This window comes from Gorilla gorilla, chromosome 14 (assembly GCF_029281585.2).
Source record: "Gorilla gorilla gorilla isolate KB3781 chromosome 14, NHGRI_mGorGor1-v2.1_pri, whole genome shotgun sequence".
NCBI lineage: Eukaryota > Metazoa > Chordata > Mammalia > Primates > Hominidae > Gorilla > Gorilla gorilla.
Window position 1 is genome coordinate 60,124,672 of NC_073238.2, and position 26,257 is coordinate 60,150,928.

The 26,257-nt window shown below is 36.5% G+C and overlaps 1 protein-coding gene across 25 annotated transcripts in view; it reads left to right on the forward strand.

Moving 5' to 3' along the window:
• ZC3H13 (zinc finger CCCH-type containing 13) overlaps window positions 1-26,257 on the forward strand; it is a 97,285-nt gene that overhangs the window by 50,896 nt on the left and 20,132 nt on the right. For 13 of the 25 annotated variants that reach the window (XM_004054477.5, XM_055359607.2, XM_019039746.4 and 10 more), the window contains 4 exons: window positions 12,192-12,502; window positions 15,511-15,975; window positions 20,928-21,119; window positions 25,094-25,649. In XM_004054477.5, coding sequence (XP_004054525.3) covers window positions 12,192-12,502; window positions 15,511-15,975; window positions 20,928-21,119; window positions 25,094-25,649 — 1,524 coding nt within the window. Of the gene's footprint in view, window positions 1-12,191; window positions 12,503-15,510; window positions 15,976-20,927; window positions 21,120-24,665; window positions 24,750-25,093; window positions 25,650-26,257 lie in introns of all 25 variants that reach the window. The other 12 variants (XM_055359599.2, XM_055359598.2, XM_019039741.4 and 9 more) reach the window with 1 other exon arrangement.

Sequence of the window (26,257 nt, forward strand, 5' to 3'; positions counted from 1 at the left end):
TTTATTGAAGCTCACAGATGTTGTGTATTTTTACAAATGGAAGGTTTGTGGCATCCCTGCATTAAACAAACCTATCAGTGCCATTTTTCCAATAACATGTTCTCACTTTGTGTCTCTGTAATTCTTGAAATATTTCAAGCTTTTTCATCATTATTATATCTGTTATGATGGACTGTGATCAGTAATTGTCGCATTACCATTGTAATTGTTTTGGGGCGTCGTGAACTGCACCCATATAAAACTGAACTTAATCTGCAAATGTGTGTGTTCTGACTGCGCTACTGACTGGCTAGTCCCCTGTCTCTCACCATCTCCTTGGGCCTCTCTATTCCTTGAGACACAACAATATTGAAATTAGGCCAACTAATAACCCTATGTGTAGTGGCCTCTAAGTGTTCAAGTAAAAAGGAAGAATCTCTTACTTTAAATCAAAAGCTAGAAGTGATTAAGCTTAGTGAGGAAGGCATACTGAAAACTTAGGTGGCAAGCTAGATCTCTTGTGCCAGTCAGCTAAGTTGTGAATGTAAAGGAAAAGTTCTTGAAGGAAATTTAAAGTGCTACTCCAATGAACACATGAATGAGAAGAAAGCAAAACAGCCATATTGCTGATGCAGAAGAAGTTTGAGTGGGCTGGATAAAAGATCAAAGCAGCCACAGTTGAAATCAGCCACAACATTCCTTTAAGCCAGAGTCTAATCTGGAGCAAGGTCCTAACTCTCTTTAATTCTTTCGAGGCTGAAAGAGGTAAGGAAGCTGCAGGAAAAAAGTTTGAAGTTAGCAGAGGTTACTTCATGACATTTAACGAATGAAGCCATCTCCATAGCACAAAAGTGCAAGATGAAGCAGCACAAAAGTGCAAGATGAAGCAGCACATGCTGATAAAGAAGCAGCGGCAAGTTATCCAGAAGATCTAGATAAGATAATTGATGTTGGCCACACTAAACAAATTTTCAGTGTAGTTGATACAGCCTTATTGGAAGAAGATGCCATCCATGATGTCCATAGCCAGAGAGGAGAAGTCAATGCTTGGCTTCAAAGCTCCAAAGAACAGGCTGACTCTCTCGTTAGGGGCCAGTGCAGCTGGGGGTTCTAAGGTGAAGCCAGTGCTTATTTACCATCCTGAAAATCCTAGGATTTTTAAGAATTATGCTAAATGTACTTTGCCTGTGCTCTTAAGTGGAAAAACAAGCATGGATGACAGCACATCTGTTTACAGCATGGTTTACTAAATATTTTAAGCCCACTATTGAGACCTATTGCTCAGAAGAAAAGATTCCATTCAAAATACTACTGTTTGTTTATGATGTGCCTGTTTACGCAGGAGCTCTGATGAAGATGTAAGGAGAGATTAATAGTTTCATGCCCGCTAAGACAAAAGGCACCCTACAGCCCATGGATCAAAGACTAATTTTTACTTTTGAGTCTTATTTAAAAAATACATTTTATAAGGCCACAACTGCCATAGATAGTGATTCCTCTGATGGATCTGGGCAAAATAAATTGAAAACTTTATGGAAAGGATTTACTGTTCAAGATGCCATTAAGAACATTCGTCATTCACAGGAGGAGGTCAAAATATTAATAGTTACAGAAGTTAAAAGAAGTCAATTACAACGTTCATGGATGACTTAGAGAAGTTTAAGACTTTCTTGAAAGAAGTAACTGCAATTGTGGTGGAAATAGCAAGAGAACTAGAATTAAAAGTAGATCCTGAAGATGTAACTGAATTGCTGCAATCTCAGATCAGACTTGAACGGATGAGGAGTTGCTTCATACGGATGAACAAAGAAAGTGGTTTCTTGAGATGGAGTCTACTCCTGGTGAAGATGCTAGAAACATTTTTTTAAATGACAGTGACACCAAAGAATTCAGAGTGTCACATAAACTTTGTTGACAAAGCAGCAGCAGCGTTTGAGAGGACTGAGTCCAGGTTTGTTTTTTGTGTATGTGTGTGCTGTTTGTTTTTCTTCTCACTGTTACCCAGGCTTAAGTGCACTGGCGTGATCTCAGCTCACTGTGTCTCGCTATTACCCAGGCTTAAGTGCACTGGTGCCATCTCAGCTCATTGTAGCCTCCGCCTCCCATCAAGTGGTGAAGTGATCCTCCCACCTCACCCTCCCAAGTAGCTGGGCTTACAGGCTTGCGTTGCCACACTCAGCTAATTTTTAAAATCTTTTTGTAGAGATGAGGTCTCGCTATGTTGTCCAGACTGATCTCGAACTCCTGGGCTCAAGTAATCCTGCCTTCGCCTCCCAAAACATTGTAGTTATAGGCTTGAGCCACCATGCCCAGCCGACTGCAGTTTTGAAAATTCTGCTGTGGGTAAAATGCTAGCAAACAGCATCACATGCTACAGATAAATCTTTTGCGAAAGGAAGAGTCAATTGGTGTGACAAACTTCATCATTGTCTTGTTTTAAGAAATTGCCACAGCCTCCCCAGCCTTTTGCAGCCTTCATCCTCGTCAGTCAACAGCCATCAGCATCAAGATAATACCCTTACCCACAAAATGGTTAAAACTCTCTGAAGCCTTAGATGATTGCTAGCATTTCTTTAACAATAAAGTATTTTAAAAATTAAGTTATGTACTTTTATTTTTTTTTTTGAGACGGAGTTTCACTGTGTCACCCAGGCTGGAGTGCAGTGGCACAATCTTGGCTCATTGCAAGCTCCATCTCCCGGATTCATGCCATTCTCCTGCCTCAGCCTCCCGAGTAGCTGGGACTACAGGCACCCACCACCACGCCCGGCTAATTTTTTTTTTGTATTTTTAGTAGAGACGGGGTTTCACCGTGTTAGTCAGGATGGTGTCAATCTCCTTACCTTGTGATCCGCCCATCTCAGCCTCCCAAAGTGCTGGGATGACAGGTGTGAGCCACCGCGCCCGGCCTGTACTTTTTTAGATATAAATCTATTGTACACTTAAAAGACTACAGTATAGTGTAAACATAACTTGTGTGTGTACTAGGAAACCAAAAAATTTGTGTGGCTCACTTAACTGTGATATTTGCTTTATTGTGGGAACCAAACCTATGTTTCTGAGGTGTACCTATATTAATTTTAAAACTAAACAGTATATTTGTCACTGTCTTCAGATTGATAAGGAATGTAATTAAAGGTTAATGTCTAAATTCCTTTTGGAAAAAATTGCCCTTTAAAAATACTTTAAATGTCATAATGGGCGTATTAGTAGTGTTTTGTTTACTAGGAGGTGTTGTGCTTAAGTAAAATTGCTAATTCATTCATCCAACAGTTACTTAAATACCTGTTCTAAAGCTGGTATTGCAGCAGTGAGCAAAAGTGTTTCCAAAAGTTTTGTTAGTACAGGTAGAAGTAATATAGTGATGGGGTGTGTGTGTGTATGTGTGTGTTTGTAAAATAGTGTTTCCAAATACGTAGGTTTTGGCTTTGGGTTTGTTTTTTTTTCCTTCAAGTGTGACCCACTAGGCTTACTGGATATAAGCGGTTGCTTACATTTCTTAAAGGATGGCTCTCTATTGAGTTACCCATTTACATGGCATAGGTGTGCATATACATGGCATAGGAGATGCAACAATGCTACACGATCCTCTGACTTTAAATCCTTCTAGCTGTTCTCTGTGTCTCAGTTGTCCAAATTCAAAAATAAATTGTAACAGTTAATGCTTACTGAATTATCCATTACTCATAATAGATAATAATTGTGTCTCAGTTGTCCAGCGTTCTGTATCAGGTGCTTCTAACCCGAAGTCCATTGGTGGATTTTAGGGGTCTACAAGCTTCTTGAGTTATGTATAAAACTTTGCCTGTGTATGTGTTTTGGTGAGGGAGAGTGCCCATACCCTTCTAGAAAAGTTCATGATTTTCCCCTCTCCAAAAAAATGTTAGAATCATGAATCATTCTTGAAGCCTAGGACACTAACCTGATGTCAAGGATTTGAGTACTTTCCTCCCAAACTGTCATTGGCATATCAAGTTTGTTAAAAATGTACCCTTCCCAGAGTATTTGTAAGTTTAATACGAAATTCTATCATGTGGTTAATTTTTAATTGAATAATTTGGAGACTTCGGCTCTTAAATGAATGTCATCAGTGTCTTCCAACTTAACTTTACTCAGCTTTGATTTATTTATTCAATGTTGATCAAAACCTGAGTGCTACTCATTTACGCAGAGAAAAAGCCTTATGGATTTATTACTGTGCTTTCAGAAAATATAGCAATTTCCCATAATATTTTTTTAAAATAAACTTTCCATGACCTACTCTTTACAGAGAATAGTAAAATACTATTTCTGCCCCTCTTATCCACAGGGAATACATTCCAAGACCCCCAGTAGATGCCAGAAATGGCAGATAGTGCTGAACCTTGTATATACTACGCATGAATTTCTTCTTCTTTATTCATAATTTCATGTACAGACTATTCCTTCTTACTGTAGATTTTTGCAACCTCAGCATACAGTTTTTCTTCTTAAGAACTTTCATGTTTTCACTCGAAGTACTTTATGGCTTTTTTTTTTTTTTGTACATATTCAAATTGCCAGCATCACTCTTCTTTGCACTTGGGGCCGTTATTAAGTAAAATAAGGGTTACTCGAACTGCATAATTACTGTTATTGCCAAACTGCAAGTCAATCTGATAACTGAGATGGCTACAAAGTGATCAGTGAGCAAGTGCATACAGTGTTTAGTTGCTGGACAAAGGGATGATTCATGTCCAGGTTGCGGTAGAGTGGAACGACGAAAGATTTCACTGTGCCACTTAGAACTGTGTGCAATTTAAAACATATGAATTGTTTATTTCTGGAAGTTTCCATTAGTATATTTGGACTATGGTTGACCAGGGAAAGCAAAACAGCAGGTAAGCCAGGCCTGTTGTAGTGGGAACCCAACAAACTATTTTTTTTTCCTGTAAATTGTTTAGAAGAGATGTAAATCAAAGGGAAATTAAGTTTATTTTAGGTATTTAGTCAGAAAGATAATTTTTGAAGGGAATACTCTGTGTCAATATTCCTAACCTATTATGGCTAGATAATCCTAAATTGAATATTTATAATGATCTTTTGGTAGATCTGTAATACTTGCTTTTATCAGTGTACTCACTTATATTAGTATATATTCTTTATAGTTTCCCATGCTAAATCAGGAAAGTAAACTAATACATTAGTAGTATTTTAGGAACCAGGGTTTAAACACAAAATCTTCTTGGATAATAATCAGAAAAATTATCTGACAATTGCATGTAGCTCGTTCTGCCAGATATTTTGGTTTCAGTATGATTCTGCTGACAGGTGATATGTTTTAATCATAATGCTAGGTTGTAGGACTTTGTGGTCAAATGAAAAAATAGTACTCAGAGCATAGCTAACTAAAAACACAATCATTCCAACACAATTACCTGAGTGTAGAAATCTGCTTATTACTTGATAGTAGTTGGATCAGGTTGTTCTTATATTGCTATAAAGAAATACCTGGGACAAGGTAACTTATAAAGAAAAGAAGTTTAATTGGCTCATGGTTCTGCAGGCCGTACAAACATGGCTCCAGCATCTGCTGCTGGTGGGGCCTCAGAAAGCTTACTAGGAGGAGGTGTGCTGAAGTAAAAGTGCTAATTCATTTATTCATCCAACAGTTACTTGATTACCTGTTCTAAAGCTGGTATTGCAGCAGTGAGCAAAAATATTTCCAAAAGCTTTGTTAGTACAAGTAGAATAATGTGGTGGGGTGTGGGTGTATGTGTGTAAAATAGTGTTTCCAAATATGTAGGGTTTGTAATATAGCCAAACATGATTATATTGCACACTAAGCTTATGAAAGGCTTGTGTTAAGAATGAAATCATGTTATAAACATCAAAACAACTCATTCACAAGGGATAAAAAAGAAGCCTTTCACATTTAGTCAAATTAACCAAGGCTTGGACTGTCTTTAGTAGGTGTGATGTTGGGAAAATTTGTTGAATTCAGGAGAGAAACTCATATCTAGAAAGAGTTTATGACCCTAAATAATCGTACTTTTAGCTTTTGTCCAACATGCTTTGCAAAATTGGAGACTTGAGGAAGGCTGTTCTCAAGTTATTTTCAGAGAGGTTTTTAGTAGCAGCTGGTGGTTTGGAAGTTTAGTCCTATTCCAATAATTGATTCAGTCAGAAATGCATAATATAGAGTCAGTTCTGTAAAGAATGTAGGGCTGTGTTATAATGACATTAATAAAATAGCCTCTACCTGCACTGTCAAAATCCATCCTAATCTGGCTGTGGTCTGGTGCCAGGTGGTGGCATTTTTTTTTTTCACTGATAGTTAAATGACCGTAAGAAGAATTTTGGCTCCTGTGACTAGATGGGACTTCCAGGCCATTGGCAGGGATTTCAGAAATCTCCCTTGCTTGGCACCCAGTGGCCTGATCTGGGAAGGTATTATGTCTGGGAAATGCAGATTGGGGACTTCTGCACCTTCCTCTTCCAAAACTGGATTATCTACTGTTTCTTGGCCTGGTTTGGTCCTCTGCTTCATATTCTTGCCACCCTACCCTATCCCCAGCAGAAAGTAGTAACTTTAACTGGTTCCACCAAGCGGAAGGAGCCAGTTGTCTTATGCCAATGTGTGTTGTTTCTGGGTTTTATTGTATTTTAAATATTGATTCTCTTACTCTGGGAGCTTAAAAACAATCCACATGCGTGCGGCAGGAACACCAGCTATTTGTCTTTTTCTGACCCTTGATCACATTGGTAGGTACAGTTTTTAGTTCAAGCCATGTTGTTGAATAAGTCTATGTAAGGCTCTTACCTTGAACCACGTTTCATAAAAGTATTAGTTGTTAAATTATTCTGGATTTGAATAGCATTAAAGGATGGGTTAATTTAAGGGTTGTCTTTAACATTTTTTATTCTGAAATTGAAACTTTTGAAATTACAGTTGACCCTTGAACAATGAAGGGGTAGGGGGTCAACCCCTGTGCAGTTGAAAATCCTTGTATAACTTTTGACTCCCCCCAAACTTAGCTACTAATAGCCCACTGTTAACTGGAAACTTTACTGATAACATAAACATTTGATTAACACATATTTTGTATGTTATTTGTATTATATACTGTATTGTTATTACAAAGTAAGCTAGAGAAAAGAAAATGTTAAGAAAATCATAAGGAAGAGAAAATATATTTACTATTCATTAAGTGGAAATGGATCATTATAAAGGTTGTCCCTTTGAGGAGGCTAGAAGTGCAAAAAGGAGGCGTTCTTGCTGTCTCAAGGCTGGCAGAGGCAGAAGTAAACTCACACGTAAGTGTGGACCCTGTGTTGTTCAAGAGTCAACCATACTGCGTTTGTGCATGCAAAAATGAAATCTGAACAAAATTATTAGTACCTTAGTGAATATTTTCTTGTATTATCTAGAACTTACATGAGGGTTTTTTTTTAATCAAATCTGTTTTACAAGTATCATTATGTATTTATGGAGGAGTGATCTTTTAAAAGATTCCCGCAGACAAGTGTCCTCCTAGTTCTGTAAGATTGTTCAGTTAGAAATGATTCCCTTTCCAGGGAGTATTTAGCCTGCTGCAAAAGAATAGCAAGCTACTAGGTGTAAAACAAATCACACAGAAGCATTTTCTTTTTTCATCTTACAGGTTTATTTAGACGAGTAAGATCTTGTTATATTTTAAATGGCACTTAACCACCTAACACTCTCCAGTGCTTTCTCTCATGCTTAGAATAAAATCCTGACTTTTACCATGACCTGTGGCCCACATCTGGCTCTGCCTGCTTTCTGATTCCCTCATGAGACTCTGTTCTCTCATAAATTGTGGTTCCACTTGGCTTCTTTCTATTCTTATACATCAAGATCCCTCCTACCTCCTTTGTGCTTATTGATCCTAAAGCTCTTCCCTCAGATCTTCAGCACTTGGCTCAAATATATCCTCTAGTAAAGGTCCTTTCCTTACCAAGCAACCTAGAGTAGTCACCCTGACATAGTTTTTTGTGTTTTGTGATCAAGGGTTAGAAAAAGACAAATAGCCGGTATTCCTGCCATACACATGTAGATTGTTTTTAAACTCCAAAAGTAAAAAGCACATACTTTTTGTGGTTTTTTTGGACCTAACAGTTCTATTTTGTTGTCCTTTTGTATAAATGTTGTTACATTAATTAGCAGAAATTGTCTTGCTTTGTCATTGTTGGTTTGCTCCCTGGTCCGTAGACTCTGTTACTAGATAGACTGGTTTCCAGTCCTCCCTCGATGTATTAGTCAAGGTTTTCCAGAGAAACTGAACCAGTAGAAGATATGTCTAGAATGAGATTTACTTAAGGAATTGGCTCATGCAATTATGGAGGCTATAAAGCCCTGTGATCTGGCTGCAAGCTGGAGACCCAGGAAAGCTGGTGGTGTAATTCAGAAGTGTGAGAGGTAGAAAGCTGCCTCCATTCAGAGTGTAAGACCTGAGAAGCAAGGGCAGATCAACGTTCAGCTCAAGCAGTCAGGCAAACAGAGAATGTAACCTTCCTTCACCTTTTTGGTCTGTTCAGGCCCTCGGTAGATCAGATGATACACACATTCGTCAGGGCCATCTGCTTTACTCAGTTTACTGATTTCAAATGCCAGACTCTTTTAGGAAGCCCTCACAGACGTGCCCAGAAATAACGTTTAGCCAGATATCTGGGCCATTCCATGACCCAGTTAACCCAGTTATGTCAGAAGTTGCAAATTTTTTTGTGAAAAATCAGACCTTGGCCATGAGACCTTGAGCAGTAGGATATAAATAACTCCCACAAGCTTAGGATTCCAATAATGGAACACTAGGCATAAATGGATTAAGTTGACACATAAAATTAACCATCACATTCAGTTACCTTATTAGATTGTCATAAAGATTAAGTGAGTTAATATATGCCAAGCACTTAAAATAGTGTCACACACATAGTAGCAATATATGTTACTTGCTATTATTAATGTCATTACTATTATTATGTTAGTGGTTTTGTTCTCTTCATTTCTGTATCCTCGTTGCCAAAAATAATGCTTGGAGCTTAGTATGTGCTCACTTAATATTTGTTGAGTGAATTAAAATGATTTAATAAATATAAACTTCATATGTAAAATAATAGAACCTAAATATTTCTACTTGCAAAATGTGTATTATGTTGTATTTTATCACTGAAAACAGAGATGATTTTGGTAGTGCCCATATTACCTTTGTTTTTTAAAAATGTATACATTTTACATGATTTTAAAGGTTAAAATATGAATGTTAGTGCATTATGTAAGCATATTTTCATATTTGAGGAATAGAAACCATTTTTTGAAAGAAACATTGGTGTTACTATTTTTAAGTAAGTCTGGGGTAAACCTATTAGTTTGCAGGTGAAATTACTTGCATCTTGAATGAGAGGAGTTTTTAAATTTCTTAACTTTTCACATTTTTTCCCAAAATGAAATATACCCTGAATATTCTCATTCCACACCACATCATATCCTAATTATAGCAGCACTAAAAAGTGTTTGATTGGAATCTAGTCAGACTAAAGATCAACTTTCCCTGGATACAATAAATCACAGTGCTCTTGCTTACATTATACAGGTTTTTGTTTTAAGGTATTAAGCTTCTCTTCATTAAATAAACTTTCCTTTTTTCTTTATTTGAATTTCAAGTTTCACTAATTTTTTCCCTCAGATAAGAAACCAGCCAATTATAAAGCATAAGACGAATTAATCTGAAGTTACTTCTATTCTAAGTGGAAATGTACTTTACTATAGCTCTGTAATAGTCTATAGCCAAAGTACTATTAATTTTCACCAGGTTTCAAGACAGTTTCGTTGCTTAGAATCATACCTTTTATATATGCAGAATGGACATAGGTGAAGGTTGAGTAAAAAGAAAATATGATTAAAAAGTTGAAGCCATTATTTGACAACCCATTAGTGTTCTGACCTTAATGTGATAGCCCAATTATCCTAAGTTTGAAGTTTTTTCTTCCATGCTATAGCCATCAAGTTGAATAGAAACATGATTGGACCCTAATGTGTTTTTTAAAGGTAGTATATGTGAACTGTTTTGTTTTTTTAAGTTTTATGAACTAATAACTCAAGGCTATTGTAGACATTCTTGAAACAATTTTAAGTATACCCCAGAAATAAACACAGAAGTAACCAAAATATCAGTTCAATGGAGAACCATTCATTCTTTAGTTTTTTAAATTGACGAGAACCATCAAGCATGGTGGCTCATGCCTATAATCCCAGCACTTTAGGAGGCTGAGGCAGGATGATGGCTTGAGCCCAGGAGTTCAAGACCAACCGGGGTATAGTGAGACCTCGTCTCTATAAAAAATAAAACAAAGTAGCTGAGTGTGGTGGCATGTGCCTGTAGTCCCAGCTGCTCGGGAGGCTGAGGTGGGAGGATCATTTGAGCCCAGAAAGCCAAGAGTGCAGTGAGCCATGATCATGCCACTGTACTGTAGCCTGGGTGACAGCGAGACCTTGTCCCCCCGCCCATCCCCCCAAAAATTTACTAGAACCTAATGACATTGAAATTGAAATTGAAATTGAAAACAACCAGACAATACTGGCTCTAATTTTTACTCTTGCAGTGATTTTTCTGTTCAGTAGGATGCGTTTAGATGGGCATTGATCATAAATGGTTTTCCAAATTTGGCTAAGACCCGTTGAGTATTTCCACTCATATTAGCTGTTAAGTTAATAAATTTCTATTTAGAGTCAATTAAATTTTAGTAGCTTATGGCTTATCTTTTTTGTTAGAAAGGAATCACTATTTTATTAAAAGTATAAAGCTTTAATCAAGTCACAGAAAACTTGATGTTTAAGTGAGTGTAGTGTTCTAGTTAGCTGACTTTTTATTTACTGTCACCCAGAGGTATTTTTATTTGCCTAAATTCTTTTCTGCATATTCTTTCTAATATATTAGATCACATTCCTGACTTAGTAACATAGTTTATAGATTGAAACCTTTTTTTGATAAAAGGTTTACTAAGGCATCATTTATAAACAACACAGCTTAAGGTAGTGGTTCTCAACTGGGGGTGATTTTGCCTGGTAGAGGACATTTGGCAATGTCTGGAGTAATTTTTTATTGTCATAACTTGGAATGGGAGGGATGCTACTGGCATCTAGTGAGTTGAGGCCAGGGATGCTGTTAAACATCCTATATATAATGTACAAGACACTCCCCCTCCTCCAAAGAGTTACCCAGTACAAAATGTCAGTAGTGCTAGGGTTGAGAAACTGGTTTAGAATTAGTAATGATTTGTGCCATCACTGCACATACTAAAAAAATATTTATCATAGACACTGAAGATAATTACGGAAATACTTTGACTTAAAAAATCAGAATTTTTTTGAATAAGCTTTTAGCTCTTGAGATGATTGCTTTGAGGAATATTTATCTGGGCATGTCTAGAATATTATATTTTAATCATTATTTCCTGCTGCTTCTTAGTTGTTGCACAAAAGTTTGGACAGGACCCAGGTATAATAGACTCTAGGAGTGATTCAGATGTGCTTAATGATCACATCTGTTTCATGAGGTTATGTGTTGTTTCTCTGGTAGCAGTGAAAGAAAATGGTTTGAAGGGAATAGGGGAGGCCTTAGTTGAACCAAGAACTATGAACTAACTCTCAGTTTGTGCTGCCCACAGTGAAGGCAGATTACTTAAGTTAAAGACAGTATATATTTTGTTATCCTTTCCTTAATTCTAGGATTCTTTCGTAGTCCTAAATGTCAACCCATGCAGCGTGGACTTTTTGTTTGCCTTAGCTGATGCTAGCTCCCCTTTTACCATAGCCATGAATTTACAGGCATTCTCAAAGCCACTTTCTTTCTAGATCTCAGTAGTATGTTTTGCCGTAGTTTGTGGGTTTTCTCCCTCTAAGTATTTGTTCACACTGTCAGAGATTATCAGAGTGAATTCCATACTTTAAGTTAGGGTAGATGGTGTATGTTGGAAAATGCAGTGTACTTTGGCACCAAAGCCTGGGAGAAAAGCACTGCATATCTCTTCCTGAACTGTTGCTTCTAGTTGACTTAAAGTTAAGTCATGTCATTAAAAAAGTGACTTACTTAGAATTTTACAGCATTGTGAATTAAAATTTATTCTGAAGTTATTGTCTGTACTTTCATATTCACTTTTTTGTTTTTAAAGATTTTCCTTTGGCTAGAAATGAAGCTCTTGAATACATGTTTTATTGTTATTGTTTTCCCTTGTAGGTCTACTTCCCCAGCAGGACAGCATCATTCTCCTATATCTTCTAGACATCACTCATCTTCTTCACAATCAGGATCATCTATTCAAAGACATTCTCCTTCTCCTCGTCGAAAAAGAACTCCTTCACCATCTTATCAGCGGACACTAACTCCACCTTTACGACGCTCTGCCTCTCCTTATCCTTCACATTCTTTGTCGTCTCCCCAGAGAAAGCAGAGTCCTCCAAGACATCGCTCTCCAATGCGAGAGAAAGGGAGACATGATCATGAACGAACTTCACAGTCTCATGATCGACGTCATGAAAGGAGGGAAGGTGTGTACTGTACTTTGATTTTTTTAATTGAAAAATTGAACATCCAGCTTTATTGTTGTACTAAGAGATGGAGAAAGACTTTGCTATGTTAAGTCTTCTGTAACACACAGACTAGAATTTTTGAGGGCAATAGGAGATGCTTAACAACATGGGAATGTTAGCTATTAGGTGTATACAAGTTGGTATTTACAGGTATGCTAAGCTGGTGCTTTCTTTAGTTAAGATGTTCTGGCCAGGTGCAGTGGCTCACACCTCTAATCTCAACACTTTGGGAGGCCGAGGTGGGAGGATCATGAGGTCAGGAGATTGAGACCATCCTGGCTAATATGGTGAGACCCCGTCTCTACTAAAAATACAAAAAATTAGCCAGGCATGGTGGCATGCACCTGTAGTCCTAGCTACTCAGGAAGCTGAGGCAGGAGAATTGCTTGAACCCGGGAGGCAGAGCTTGCAGTGAGCCAAGATCGCACCACTATACTCCAGCCTGGGCAACAGTGCAAGACTCCATCTCAAAAATAATAACAATAATAATAATAATAAAAGATGTTCTGCTGAGTAAGTACTCTCAAGTTCTAGAAATTTTTGGCCATCTGATTCTTAGAGCATCCTTTTCAATCACTGAGTTAATGTCTTGAAAACAAGGAGGTGAAGGGAAGAAAAGCAACAAATCAGAGAGCATAGTTTGAAAGCATCAGAAGTGTTTTGATAAAGGAGTGAGGGCTGGGGGGAATTGTAGAAAGACATTGCAAACCGAGTCATCAAATTTCTAGGTCATAATAAAGAAGTAAGCGAAGCAGTTTTCCTTTCTAGATCCCTGAGAATTGAGTTAACTTTGGATTTGCTACTCCCTGTTCAAGCTGAGATTTTATTGTTACCTGGCAATAAAGCCTGTTTAATAGCTCTCATCTCTTTCTTTACTTCTTGTCTAAGCTTCTGGTCTTCGTAGATTCAACTTAATAAGTCTGTTTTCTAACTTCTCCTGTGTTCATTTTTTAACATAATAAGTACTCAGGAAATGCTTACTTGCAACAACATTTATATTTAATATGCACTTTAAGCGCCTCTCGGTGAGTGGAGTACGGCAGTCTCCTATGAAACATGTTGAATTTAGTATTCTTTTCCTATCAACAATGCAAGCAATAATCAGTCGGGTTCTTTTGTTCAAGAAAATGGCGGATGAGAATGATATTCAAGAAAATAGGCAGGGACTGGAGAAAGCACCTATTTGATAGACTTTTTTTTTGTATGTATGATTTTGGAACTAGGTCAGCACAGCAGTATTTATGAAACATTGGTAAGATGGGAAAATTCTCTTATATTGTAACTTACTATAAATTTTAATAAGATATTTAACAACTAGAGTTGACCAGGAATATAGTACATATTTAATGACTACTTATTGAATGAAAACTCCATTAACATTATTAAACATACTAATGAAGGGAAAATAATAAGCAATTGAGTCTCATAGGAATGCTTGTGTTAAGAAGGGACTTAAATCATAGGCGTTTTAAGTTCTTTGTAAGGAAGATGTCTGTTTAACTTTCCATATGGGAGATTTAGCAGGCAATTGTTCCTCTCTATTTAGATGTCATTTTCTGAAATAAGGATAATTTCGGTGGAAGGATAGGGAGGCAGGTAAAGAAGAAAATACAGTACCTAGACGTATTTGTAAAGACAGATGGGCGCATCATGAGAAAAAGATCTGGCACTAAGTGAACACATTTTCAGGCACAGTTGGTATTGGGGGAGGAATAGAAGTGAAAGATATTCACAGAAAGGGATGGAGATATGTCAGATCTTTGCCTCTTGCCTTTGTCCTTAAACAGGGTTTGTGGATATGGATATATGGACAAAGGAATTGGTGGGGGAGATAGGTTATTGATGAGGGTCTAAGGGCCTTGTGGTTACAAGATGTTTGGGTCCATGAGAAAGTCTGTGGGCCTAGCCACTAGGGACAAAGAGAAAAGGAGTTAAACTTACAATGTTTTGGGCATGAGGCTGCTGGAGTTGCCAAAATAGCCTTAGACTAGGGCAATTCCAGAGTATAAGAGCACCTTGCAGAAGAATCTGATAAAAAGGGCAGAATTTATCCTTTGAGGTTCTCTTGTTAATTCTTTGGCTTCATATCAGATTTGTTATAATCAGTTTGTGCCCTTTCTAAATATATGTAAAGAGTGGTTTCTAATCTTTGCAAATTATGGGGTTGACTAAGCCATCTAAGTTTTGGGCCTCTATTTCTTTATTATAAAATGACATGGTTTGTTTAGATAATCACTGTGGTTCAGTCCAGCTTTTAAAAAGTGCAAGTATTTATTTTTTGTATGAAATGCTTTTTTGTTCGTTCATTTTAAAGAGAAAAAGTCTCATCTTACTATGTTGCCCAGGCTGAACTCAAACTCCTGGATTCAAGTGATCTTCCTACCTCAGCCTCCCAAGTAGCTGGCACTGTAGGTACATGCCATGTCACCCAGCTAGAAAATGCTCTAAGTAGAGAAAGCTTTAAAGACTTGCACACATGAATGTTGTACCATTAAACAGTGCAGGAAAAGAGAGTGAATAATAGTATCACTCAACCAGCTAGCTTACTAACCATAGGCTACCCTAAAGTGCTTAAGTACATTTGAGGAGGTCACATATGGTCTAGTTTAGCCTAGCTTAATAGTTGATAGAAAAGATTAAAGTAACTGAAGTGTCTTTGTATCTAAAAGTGGTTTCTGAAAAGTAAGCCATCAATGATAGGAGATGAACCTATTTGTTTCAGTTGTTTAGGATCTGTAAGTATAGGTAAGTTGGGGCAGAGGAAATTCATGTTCGGAGTTTATCTAATGAAGAACATTGTTATCAAGTGTTAATTATCTTTGGAATTTTAGCTTCTTATTTATTTTTTCCAAAGAACACGAATTGTCATTGTAATAAAATTTTTAAAGTTCTGTATTAAATATGTTTTCTAGTTTCCTGAAACTTTGTAAAAGCAATTACAATCAATTTCCAAAATTGCATTACAGATACTAGGGGCAAACGAGACAGAGAAAAGGACTCAAGAGAAGAACGAGAGTATGAACAGGATCAGAGCTCTTCTAGAGACCACAGAGATGACAGAGAACCTCGAGATGGTCGGGATCGGAGAGATGCCAGAGATACTAGGGACCGAAGGGAACTAAGAGACTCCAGAGACATGCGGGACTCAAGGGAGATGAGGGATTATAGCAGGGATACCAAAGAGAGCCGTGATCCCAGAGATTCTCGGTCCACTCGTGATGCCCATGACTACAGGGACCGTGAAGGTCGAGATACTCATCGAAAGGAGGATACATATCCAGAAGAATCCCGGAGTTATGGCCGAAACCATTTGAGAGAAGAAAGTTCTCGTACGGAAATAAGGAATGAGTCCAGAAATGAGTCTCGAAGTGAAATTAGAAATGACCGAATGGGCCGAAGTAGGGGGAGGGTTCCTGAGTTACCTGAAAAGGGTAAGGTTTTTGACTTGTCTATGAACTATATCTTATATAGAAAGTATAAAATCTCCTAAGATTTCTAATATGTTGTTTCTTACATTCGTTATCATTTTGTCACAGTAATTTTTAATTAATTGAACTTGTAGTCTTCCTTATAAATTCCTAATTGGAATTACTAGTTAAAATAGCAAAAGATAAATGGAGCTTGAGCTAGACCCCTCCTAAGTATATCCAGTCGTGCCTATCATCTTGATTAATGTGGAACACTAAGAAAATCACTATCAGACAAAAAAGTAGAATCACGAGGAAGTTGCTTTCTGTTAAATAGGTATAAATATGATAAAATGTTCATTAAATTAAAGTAGGATTAAAGTGGTGGGTTTTCAAAATTGTTGGCATCAGAAATGACTGATTTGTGTATTCTTCAGTATTTGTACTTGCTTCAGACCCTGTCAAACTGCCACACGTTATTATCTTGAGCCATTTTTCTTTTCATAAAAAGTATTTGCCATCACCCAAATGACTTAAATATATTGTAACTATTTCCAAACTGCTGAGACTTAATTATCATGACCTTCTTTAGACCTCTCTTTACCTCCACCTGCTTTTCTCCCCTCTCCCCAACACTGCTACAGAACTTTGATCACTTTTATTCTTTCCATTGGTCTGTTAGTCGATCCTTGGTCAGTATTACAGCTTCATATTTGTGTTGAGGGTCCTTTAGCTTCTTTGAGCTGCCTTGTGTTTTCTTGACCTTTTACTTTTTCATATCAATTTTAGAAAACGGTTTTTAATTTCATAAAAAAACTTGGATTTTTATTTCAATGCATCAACGTAATCAATTTATAATATTTCTCATTAATATTTTTTACATTTTTTCCTGTGTATCCTCTATTTTTTATTGCCATTTTAAATAGTACTTTTACATTTTGTAAGATGTAAATTATGTATTTACATGGTTCAAAATTTTGAATGTATAAAAGGATATATAGTGAAAAGCCTCTGTTGTACCCTGACCACTCTTTTGCCAGCTTTGTATGTATTCTTCCCAAAAAACATTTTACACAAGCAAATATATATCCATTTGTTTTCCCCTCTGGTTTTACAAAACTAATTTTTAAAAACACTGGAAAAAACTATGTACTGTTTTATATCCTACTATTTTCAACTAGTAAAAAATATCTTTCATGTCTTTCTTTGTGGTAAACAGCTATTTTCTTCTTTTGGTACTTGTTGTCTATTGTAGAATATACCATAAAGTCAGCAAGTGCTGCATTACTGGGTATTTTGGTTTTCCAATCTTTATCTCTTTCAAACAGTGCTTTAGTGAATAACTGTGTACATATGTCACTAAATGGTGTCTTTTAAAACATTGCATTTTCTAATGCTTTGTTGGTACATGGAAATGGTAATTGGCATTTGTGTATTAATCTTACATTTAAATGATGTTGCTGTATTTTCTTGATCTAATTAGATTCTCTTAACAAATGTTCCTAGGAACACACTGATTTGGCTCTTCTTTTCTGATTATTAATTTTCTGTCAGTAACCTTCTGAGCATCTTTATCAGTACAGTGTTAAATATAAGTAGAAAGGGCTTTGCTTTGTTTCAGATTTTAAAGGATTGTTGCTGGCATTTTATTACTAAGTATGGTGTTTGTAGATTTTTTGCAGATACTTTTTATTGTGTTAAGGATTAAGTTCTCTCCCCCCATTTTAGTTGTCAGAAAATACTCTGTTGAAAGTCAGTTCTTTGGGATATGTATTTGTTAACTCTTATTTTGTGGCTCAGTGGTCTGTTTTTATAAGTGTTCTGCATATGCTTTCAAAGGAGTTGCGTTTGTAATGGTTGAATGCAAAATATGTTTCTCTAAGATAAAGTTTGTTTAACTACACTTTCAAATCTACATGTAATTTTTCTTAGTCTGTTTGTTCTGTCGTTACAGAGAGGTGAGTTCAGTCTTTCACTATGATTGTGGAATTTGTAGATTTGTTAATTTCTTCTTATAGTTTGATCATTTTTTTATTTGAATATTTGAAGCTTTGCTATTAGGTACGCGTAAGTTGAGTTATTTATTTCTTTATTCATTATAGAATGACTATTTATGCCAGGTTCAGGTTGAGCATCCCTAATCTGAAATGCTCCAAAATCTAAAACTTTTTAATATAATTTTTTTTGTTTTTTGTTTTTTGTTTTCTATAGCCACTAGCAACTGATAAAATCCAGACTTTTTGAGAGCTGACATAACATTCAGAGGAAATGCTTATTGGAGCATTTTGGATTTCCAATTTTTCAGAATAGGGATGCTGAACCAATATAATGCAAATATTCCAAAATCCAAAGCACCTGTGGTCCCAAGCATTTCAGATAAAGGGCATTCAGCCTGTATTTTTCTTGAAGATTGTTTTGCTGGCAGCTGTCTTTTGGTTAGTATTTGTTTGATATATCTTTTTCCATCCTTTCAGGCTTAATTTTTTTTTAAATGTAACTCTAAACAACAAATAGTTTTAGACAGATTAAATCTCCTCATTGTATCTTCTTTCATTCTTAACTTTCAAATTTTTCATCTCTTTATCTGTTTCGCCTCTAGGTCATATTCTCAGGCTTACCTTCTAGTTTACCAATTTTTTCTTAGCTGCATATCTAATCTGATGGTTAATCCATTCTTTCCTAGATGTTATATGTAGCCTTTTTGTAGTCTTTAAAAATGTTTTAAATTTTTTCTTCCGGGTCTTTAATTATTAAAATATTTTTCACAGCTATTTTGATTATTAAAATACCCGTAGAATCATGCTGTAATTCTTTTAGGTCTCAAAAGCCTGTTACATTTGTATTCTTTGTGTTTTTGTTTGTTTTTTAAATCTTGGGGAAGTGCCTTTTGATTCTGGCTTTGGGTGGATTAGTTTGTCATATGTTCTTTTTTTTCTTTTTTATTTATTTATTATTTTATTATTATTATACTTTAAGTTTTAGGGTACATGTGCACAATGTGCAGGTTAGTTACATATGTATACATGTGTCATGCTGGTGTGCTGTACCCATTAACTCGTCATTTAGCATTAGGTATATCTCCTAAAGCTATCCCTCCCCCCTCCCCTCACCCCACAACAGTCCCCAGAGTGTGATGTTCCCCTTCCTGTGTCCATGTGTTCTCATTGTTCAATTCCCACCTATGAGTGAGAATATGCAGTGTTTGATTTTTTGTTCTTGCGATAGTTTACTGAGAATGATGCATCACTGGCCATCAGAGAAATGCAAATCAAAACCACAATGAGATACCATCTCACACCAGTCAGAATGGCAGTCATTAAAAAGTCAGGAAACAACAGGTGCTGGAGAGGATGTGGAGAAATAGGAACACTTTTACACTGTTGGTGGGACTGTAAACTAGTTCTACCATTGTGGAAGTCAGTGTGGCGATTCCTCAGGGATCTAGAACTAGAAATACCATTTGACCCAGCCATCCCATTACTGGGTATATACCCAAAGGACTATAAATAATGCTGCTGTAAAGACACATGCACACGTATGTTTATTGCGGCACTATTCACAATAGCAAAGACTTGGAACCAACCCAAATGTCCAACAATGATAGACTGGATTAAGAAAATGTGGCACATATACACCATGGAATACTATGCAGCCACAAAAAATGATGCGTTCATGTCCTTTGTAGGGACATGGATGAAATTGGAAATCATCATATGTTCTTTTAAGTTTGGAGTGAACTCATCTTTGTCAAAGATTTATCCATGGTAATTCTATGAGGTTGAGGGCAGGGCCCTCAGAGTTTCTGTCTTTGTTTTTGCCAGATATTCCTAGATTATCACAGCCCCAGTACTGTTTCTTTCTCTACTCCTAACCCTCGCTGCTCAAAAAAAGTTTTTTTTTAAATTTCATTTTGTTTTGAAGTAATTAGGAATTCACAGGAGATTGCAAATAAATGTACAGGGAAACTTTGTTTATCCTTCTCCCAACTTCTCCAATGTTAACATCTAACATCTTATCTATAGCATAGTATCAAAACCAAACAATTGACATTGGTACAATCCATAGAGTTTATTCAGATTTCACCAGTATACATGCACTTGGGTGTGTGTCTGTATGTAGCTTTATGCAGTTTTATCATATGTGTAGCCCATTTCCATAGTCAAGATACTCATCTGTAACATCCTAAGATTCCTTTTTATTACCCCTTTATAGCCACAACCCTCCCCTGGCCCCCGGCCCCAACCCCTGGCAACCTCTTATGTGTCCTTTGTCCTGTAATTGTCTCGTAAATGGAATAATGCTATATGTATCCTATTGAGATTGGCTTTTTCACTCAGCATAATTTTTTCTTGGGGTTCATCCAAGTTGTTGCATGTATCAGTCATTTATTTGTATTGCCGAATAGTATTCCATGGCATGCATGTGCCACAGTTTGTTTAACTGTTCATCCGTTGAAAGACATTAGTGTACTTTGCAGGTTTTGGCTGTTATCAACAACGCCACTGTGAACATTTGTTTCCCACATCTGTTAATGAAAATTTTCACATACAATTTAATGTTGTCATTAACCTTGGTTTTCTATGTTGGAATGTTTTCACTGTAAACTGTATTTAAGCAATAATATGTACCCATTTTTTTCTTTCATTTTTTTATATATCTGTGAATTAAATATGAAGAAATAGTTTTTATTTTTTGTTTTTTGGGGGGGACAGGTTAATTTTAATGAATCTTATTATTTTATGATTTTATCATATGACTTTTATATAAGTAGGGAAAACTGGGACTTTGTCTACTCAGGTCAGTCATTGGACACCTTGGTTCTGATTCATTGCTTGATACTCTTTTCAGGAGTGATTACCACACTTTGGAATATTAAATATATATATTAGTGATTTTTAGGAGGAAAGATTATGACTGATGAAATTTGTTGAATAAAGTGTATGTGGTAAACATTTGTGTGTCTATCCTTTGTTTAGGAAGTCGAGGCTCAAGAGGTTCTCAAATTGATAGTCACAGTAGTAATAGCAACTATCATGACAGCTGGGAAACTCGAAGTAGCTATCCTGAAAGAGACAGATATCCTGAAAGAGACAACAGAGATCAAGCAAGGGATTCTTCCTTTGAGAGAAGACATGGAGAGCGAGACCGTCGTGACAACAGAGAGAGAGGTTTGTCAAACAGAATTTTATTAAATAGTGAACAATATCAATTGGGTGAATTGTTTTTTCAAACAGTTACCAATTTACTGTTTAATATAAAATATATTTTAAGGCTTGTGCTCGATGACACATTTGAAACTATTATATATACTCATATAATCTTTGTTCACATGGTTTAGGAGGGATTATGTCAATAGCTGGTGACCAGTACCTACTGGCAACAAAGTGCAAAAACTTGGGTGCCCTGCTGTGTGTTTCTCATCTTAACCAAATAGCTTACAAACCTTTAAAGAATGTAGATGGTTGGGTTCTATTCCAGGCAATTCTGATTCAAGAAATACCTAAACCTTTACATCTGAGTATCCTGTCTACTCACTCATTCGCTATGATCAATAGAATTTTATAAGGACTTCCAGAAAGGAGCAATAAAAAAAAAACTGAATGATAGGGCTGGGGATTGTTTAGAGAAATATTTTATTTGTATTCTATCCTGAGAAGATATGGTATTTGCTTTAGCTAATTTTACGTTCTTACATGTCTTAAGCTAAAACTTTTTCTGTTCATCTATCAGGTGATCTCTTAAATGAATTTTGAAGCAAGATTACTAGGAAGCACTTAAGAAGGGTTGTAAATACTTTCTTTGGCAAGCTTTTATTTCTGTACTTATTAGGGCCTTTAAACATTAAAAATTTTATGAAGGTCTTACTAACCTTGGCTGAAGTGAGGTTCACTATAATGCTGAGATTAATATAGCGTGAAACTTGATGGCCCAGAATTGAATATTGATACTTTACTATGGGCTGAATCAAAGAGGTAATACTATATCTTGATTGGTTAGAAGTGGGAGAAGAATAAAGTTTCTAAGGCATCATCTACTTTTGGGAGCATAGATAGGATCAGAAGTAGGAGAACTGATTGGGTTGAGTTTGTAAGGTAAGCCTAATGCATTTTGGTTAAAAGATGTGTAGAATTTCGTTAGTTACAGATAGGGCTGGAGTTTCTGTGTTCTGTGTTGATATCTGAAATTTTTTCTTCCCTGGGACTTTTAGAACTGGTGATGCTTTTTTTTAAATCTCTTTTTTCGTTTTTTTCTATTTTCATATCCTTGCTCAGATTTTTCTCATCTCATGCCTGAATTCAATAGTAACATTTGGTTTCAATCTTATGGTTAGTTCAACCACATGTATTGATCTTCTGCTAGGTGCCAAGAACTTTGATAGTTGCTTTATATATATTCTGACTTAGTCTTTACAATATCCTTGTAAGTGTAGGTATGATAAAATAATTCATGTTTTCACAGTTTTGGGGATTTAGATCTAAGAGTAGTAAGATTACAGTATTATAGAGAAGTAGGTTCCAGGGCTGGAATTCAAACTCAGGTCTTCTGACCAGAAGTTCAGTTCTCTATTTTAATTTTACTGTAACTACTTCAATAATTATCAGATGTATGATAGAAATAAAAATACATTTTGGAGGCTAATGAATATTTTACAAATATTTATTGAGTACCCATGTCAGGCACTTTGCTAGGCACTTGAGATACAATAATTTCTTGTCCTTGTAGAATTTAATGGGGAGAGGGAAGAACTCCCCACCCAAAAAAAACAAAGTGTGATAAATGCTACTACTGTATATAAAAGTTCTGTGAGAAGACAAAGGAGCAAACACAATTCTGAGCAATTCCAAGAAAGCTGCCTAAAGAAGTGACATCTGAATTAGGGCCAGAAGAATAAAAGGAAACTAGAAGGAGCACTTTACAGGGAGAGGGTGCAGCATGTACAGACACCAGAACTGAAAGAAACATGTGCTTTGGAGTAGTAAGGAATTATGAGTTTGGAGTCAGAGTATGCTGTAATTGGCAAGGTAGAAAAGAAACCAGGGAAAAGGACTGATGAAAGACTATAGGCCAGGTAGTAAATAACCTAAGTTTAGACTAGTCAGGCTAAAAATTTGATTTTAATTGCCTTTCACTGCCTACAAGATAACTACTTTTAAACAGTTGGAAGAAATAATTTTCATCAAAAACATATTAAGCGTGTTGGGAAAGATTGAAAACAAGGATACCAATTAGTTAGACTATTGATGACATAGGCATCTAAGAAGACCTGATCAAGGTCTGAGTTAATAACTATAGCTATGGGGACAGGAAAAGGAACAAAGAAATATTTTAGAAGTGAAGTTGATTGTACTTGGATATAATGAGGCTTAGACAACCCAGAGATTGTCAGCTTTAATGAATTGGTATGTCATTTATTAAAATAAGGAAATATGTAAGTAGAAGCACATCTTTGAATAACACATTTTGGGGGAAAGATAGGGGAAGATAATTTAGACACATTAAAGTGATGTTCTTATATTCTTTCCATTTTCCTTTGAAGAAAGTAGCATTGATATTTTGGTTGGGAAAATATATCTCCCATAAAAGCATGTCTGAATAGTCTATTTGCTGATATTGCTGTAATTAGAAATTTAAAGTATGATTTGCTATAAGTTAATGGTATTGAATTTGTTTCAGGTTATCTTGTAATGATTATGATGTTGGTATGACTCCTCCAAACTAGGAATTCAGACAATACAAAAGATGGGTAGATAGCATTCTAGGAATCCAAAGTATGGTACAGAAGAACCACTTTAAGTTGGCTTCAGCAAAAGTGAAAGGGTTTAAGAAAACTGACTTCTAATGCATCTACCATCTCTGTGACATTGGGAAGACAACTCTGGACCATAATTTCTGTTTTTAAATAGAAAGGGGGAGAAGCAACTGTGTAGGATTTCATTTTGATTCAGCTTTAAAATGCTATGATCGTTTGTATCTGGGTCTATAACCTCTAAAATAGTAAAGATAAGATAATTCTTGTCTTTTTAATCAGTGATTAGGAAGGGAAATCCAGAATACTATATTGAACCCTTCCTGGAAACATCCTAAAATTATTCTGCTTAATGAGTTGATGTTGGATGTTCCACTTACCAACCTGTTGGCTTATTATAATATGATCTTTATCAAAAACCAGTAGATATATAGTATGTAAATGGAAACATCACAATATCCTAGATCAGACCACAGTAGTTGCTTTCAAAAATGGCTGTCTCTTTGAAAAAGTTCATGCCATCCTATTAAACATTTTTTTATCCCAGACTAATTTTCTGCTCAACTGGGTATTTGGGCAGCATGCATTCATTTACTCTGTGTTTATGTGATTTGTGTGTACATGGAAAAAATTTATATAAAATGTGATGAGGTTATCAGTTAACATTTTAAGAAAACAGCTCTTCATCTGAGTAATCATTTATATAATTAAAGCTTCTAATTTATTAGTAATTGGTTATTAATTACAAATATATATCACTAATATGAAACACTTTTTACATTTATTTCAAGATTGCTAGACATCAGTACCCTTAATATTACAGTTCATGTTATGTTGCAGCAACAAATTCTGACATATGTTTTGTTCTACTATATTTTCCTCACATAATAGCTGCACTTTGATGTGTATATATTTTGGCCTGAAATTAGAGGTGTGACTTACGAGGGAAATTTTTTTTTTCCTTCAGCTCCTATGTTCTACACCTCCTGCTGCCCCTATCCTTTGCCACCAGTGTTCTCAGGTCCTGCTGGGGGGACAGAGAAGATCAGAGGTGAAGGGTAGAGATGGCAGAAAGTGGGGTTGGAGCAGTGGGCTGGAGGTAGGGTAGGGAGCATGCAGAGAAAGATCAAAGATTGATCAGTGGGAGGGGGGAAGGGGGTTGACGGGGAGTAGGAAACACGGTAGTTAGAGGGCAAATAAAAATTATCTTTAAAAAATTTAAGGTCTAGGGGCGATTGTTACTTGGATATTAAGTTAAAATTAAATATGCTACTTGGTTTGTAATTTGTTGCCAGTGTGACCCTATACACAGATAAAATTTAAGATTTACCATGCTGTCTTACCAATAGGTTATCTGTCAAATTAATCACTGACAAAACTTGATTTTCATTGTAGATCAAAGACCAAGCTCACCAATTCGACATCAGGGAAGGAATGACGAGCTTGAGCGTGATGAAAGAAGAGAGGAACGAAGAGTAGACAGAGTGGATGATAGGAGAGATGAAAGGGCTAGAGAGAGAGATCGGGAACGAGAACGAGACAGGGAGCGGGAGAGAGAGAGGGAACGTGAACGGGATCGGGAAAGAGAAAAAGAGAGAGAACTAGAAAGAGAGCGTGCTAGGGAACGGGAGAGAGAAAGAGAAAAAGAGAGAGATCGTGAAAGGGATAGAGACCGAGACCACGATCGAGAGCGGGAAAGAGAGAGGGAGCGAGACAGGGAAAAAGAACGGGAACGAGAAAGAGAAGAAAGAGAGAGGGAGAGAGAGCGAGAACGGGAGAGAGAGCGAGAGCGAGAACGGGAACGAGAAAGAGCGAGAGAAAGGGATAAAGAACGAGAACGCCAAAGGGATTGGGAAGACAAAGACAAAGGACGAGATGACCGCAGAGAAAAGCGAGAAGAGATCCGAGAAGATAGGAATCCAAGAGATGGACATGATGAAAGAAAATCAAAGTAAGAATAATTATCAATCAGTTATTAATAACATTTTACATTTCAGGAAAGAATTCAGAGTTTCATTTAATGCTTTTCAATGTACTCTTAATTTCCTGTTAATTTTTTTTCTCTGTATATTTTCCTGTTTTTCAAATTTAGTATACGTATCGGTGTTTAAAGTTTTTTTACCCAGCACTTTGGGAGGCCGAGGCAGGCAGATTCCTTCAGGCCAGGAGTTTGAGACCAGCCTGGGCAACATGGCAAAACTCCATCTCTACAGAAAATACAAAAATTAGCCGGACATGGTGGCACGTGCCTGTATCCCAGCTACTTGGGAGGCTGAGATGGGAGGATTGTTTGAACCTGAGAGGCAGAGGTTGCAGTGAGCCAAGATTATGTCATTGCACTCCAGCCTGGGTGGAGACCTTGTCTCAGAAAAAAAAAAAAGTTTTTTCAGTGGTCTAGAAAAAATAATTTTTAAATTAACACAGGAATCAGTGAACTTGTATCCCATCACATCCCCTAGACTAGTCACCAAGGGATATCACCTGTGCCATTCTGATGATCCTTCATGACTTTTATGTGCTTGTAATTATGGAGTCACTACCCCCAGGCTACAGGAAGCA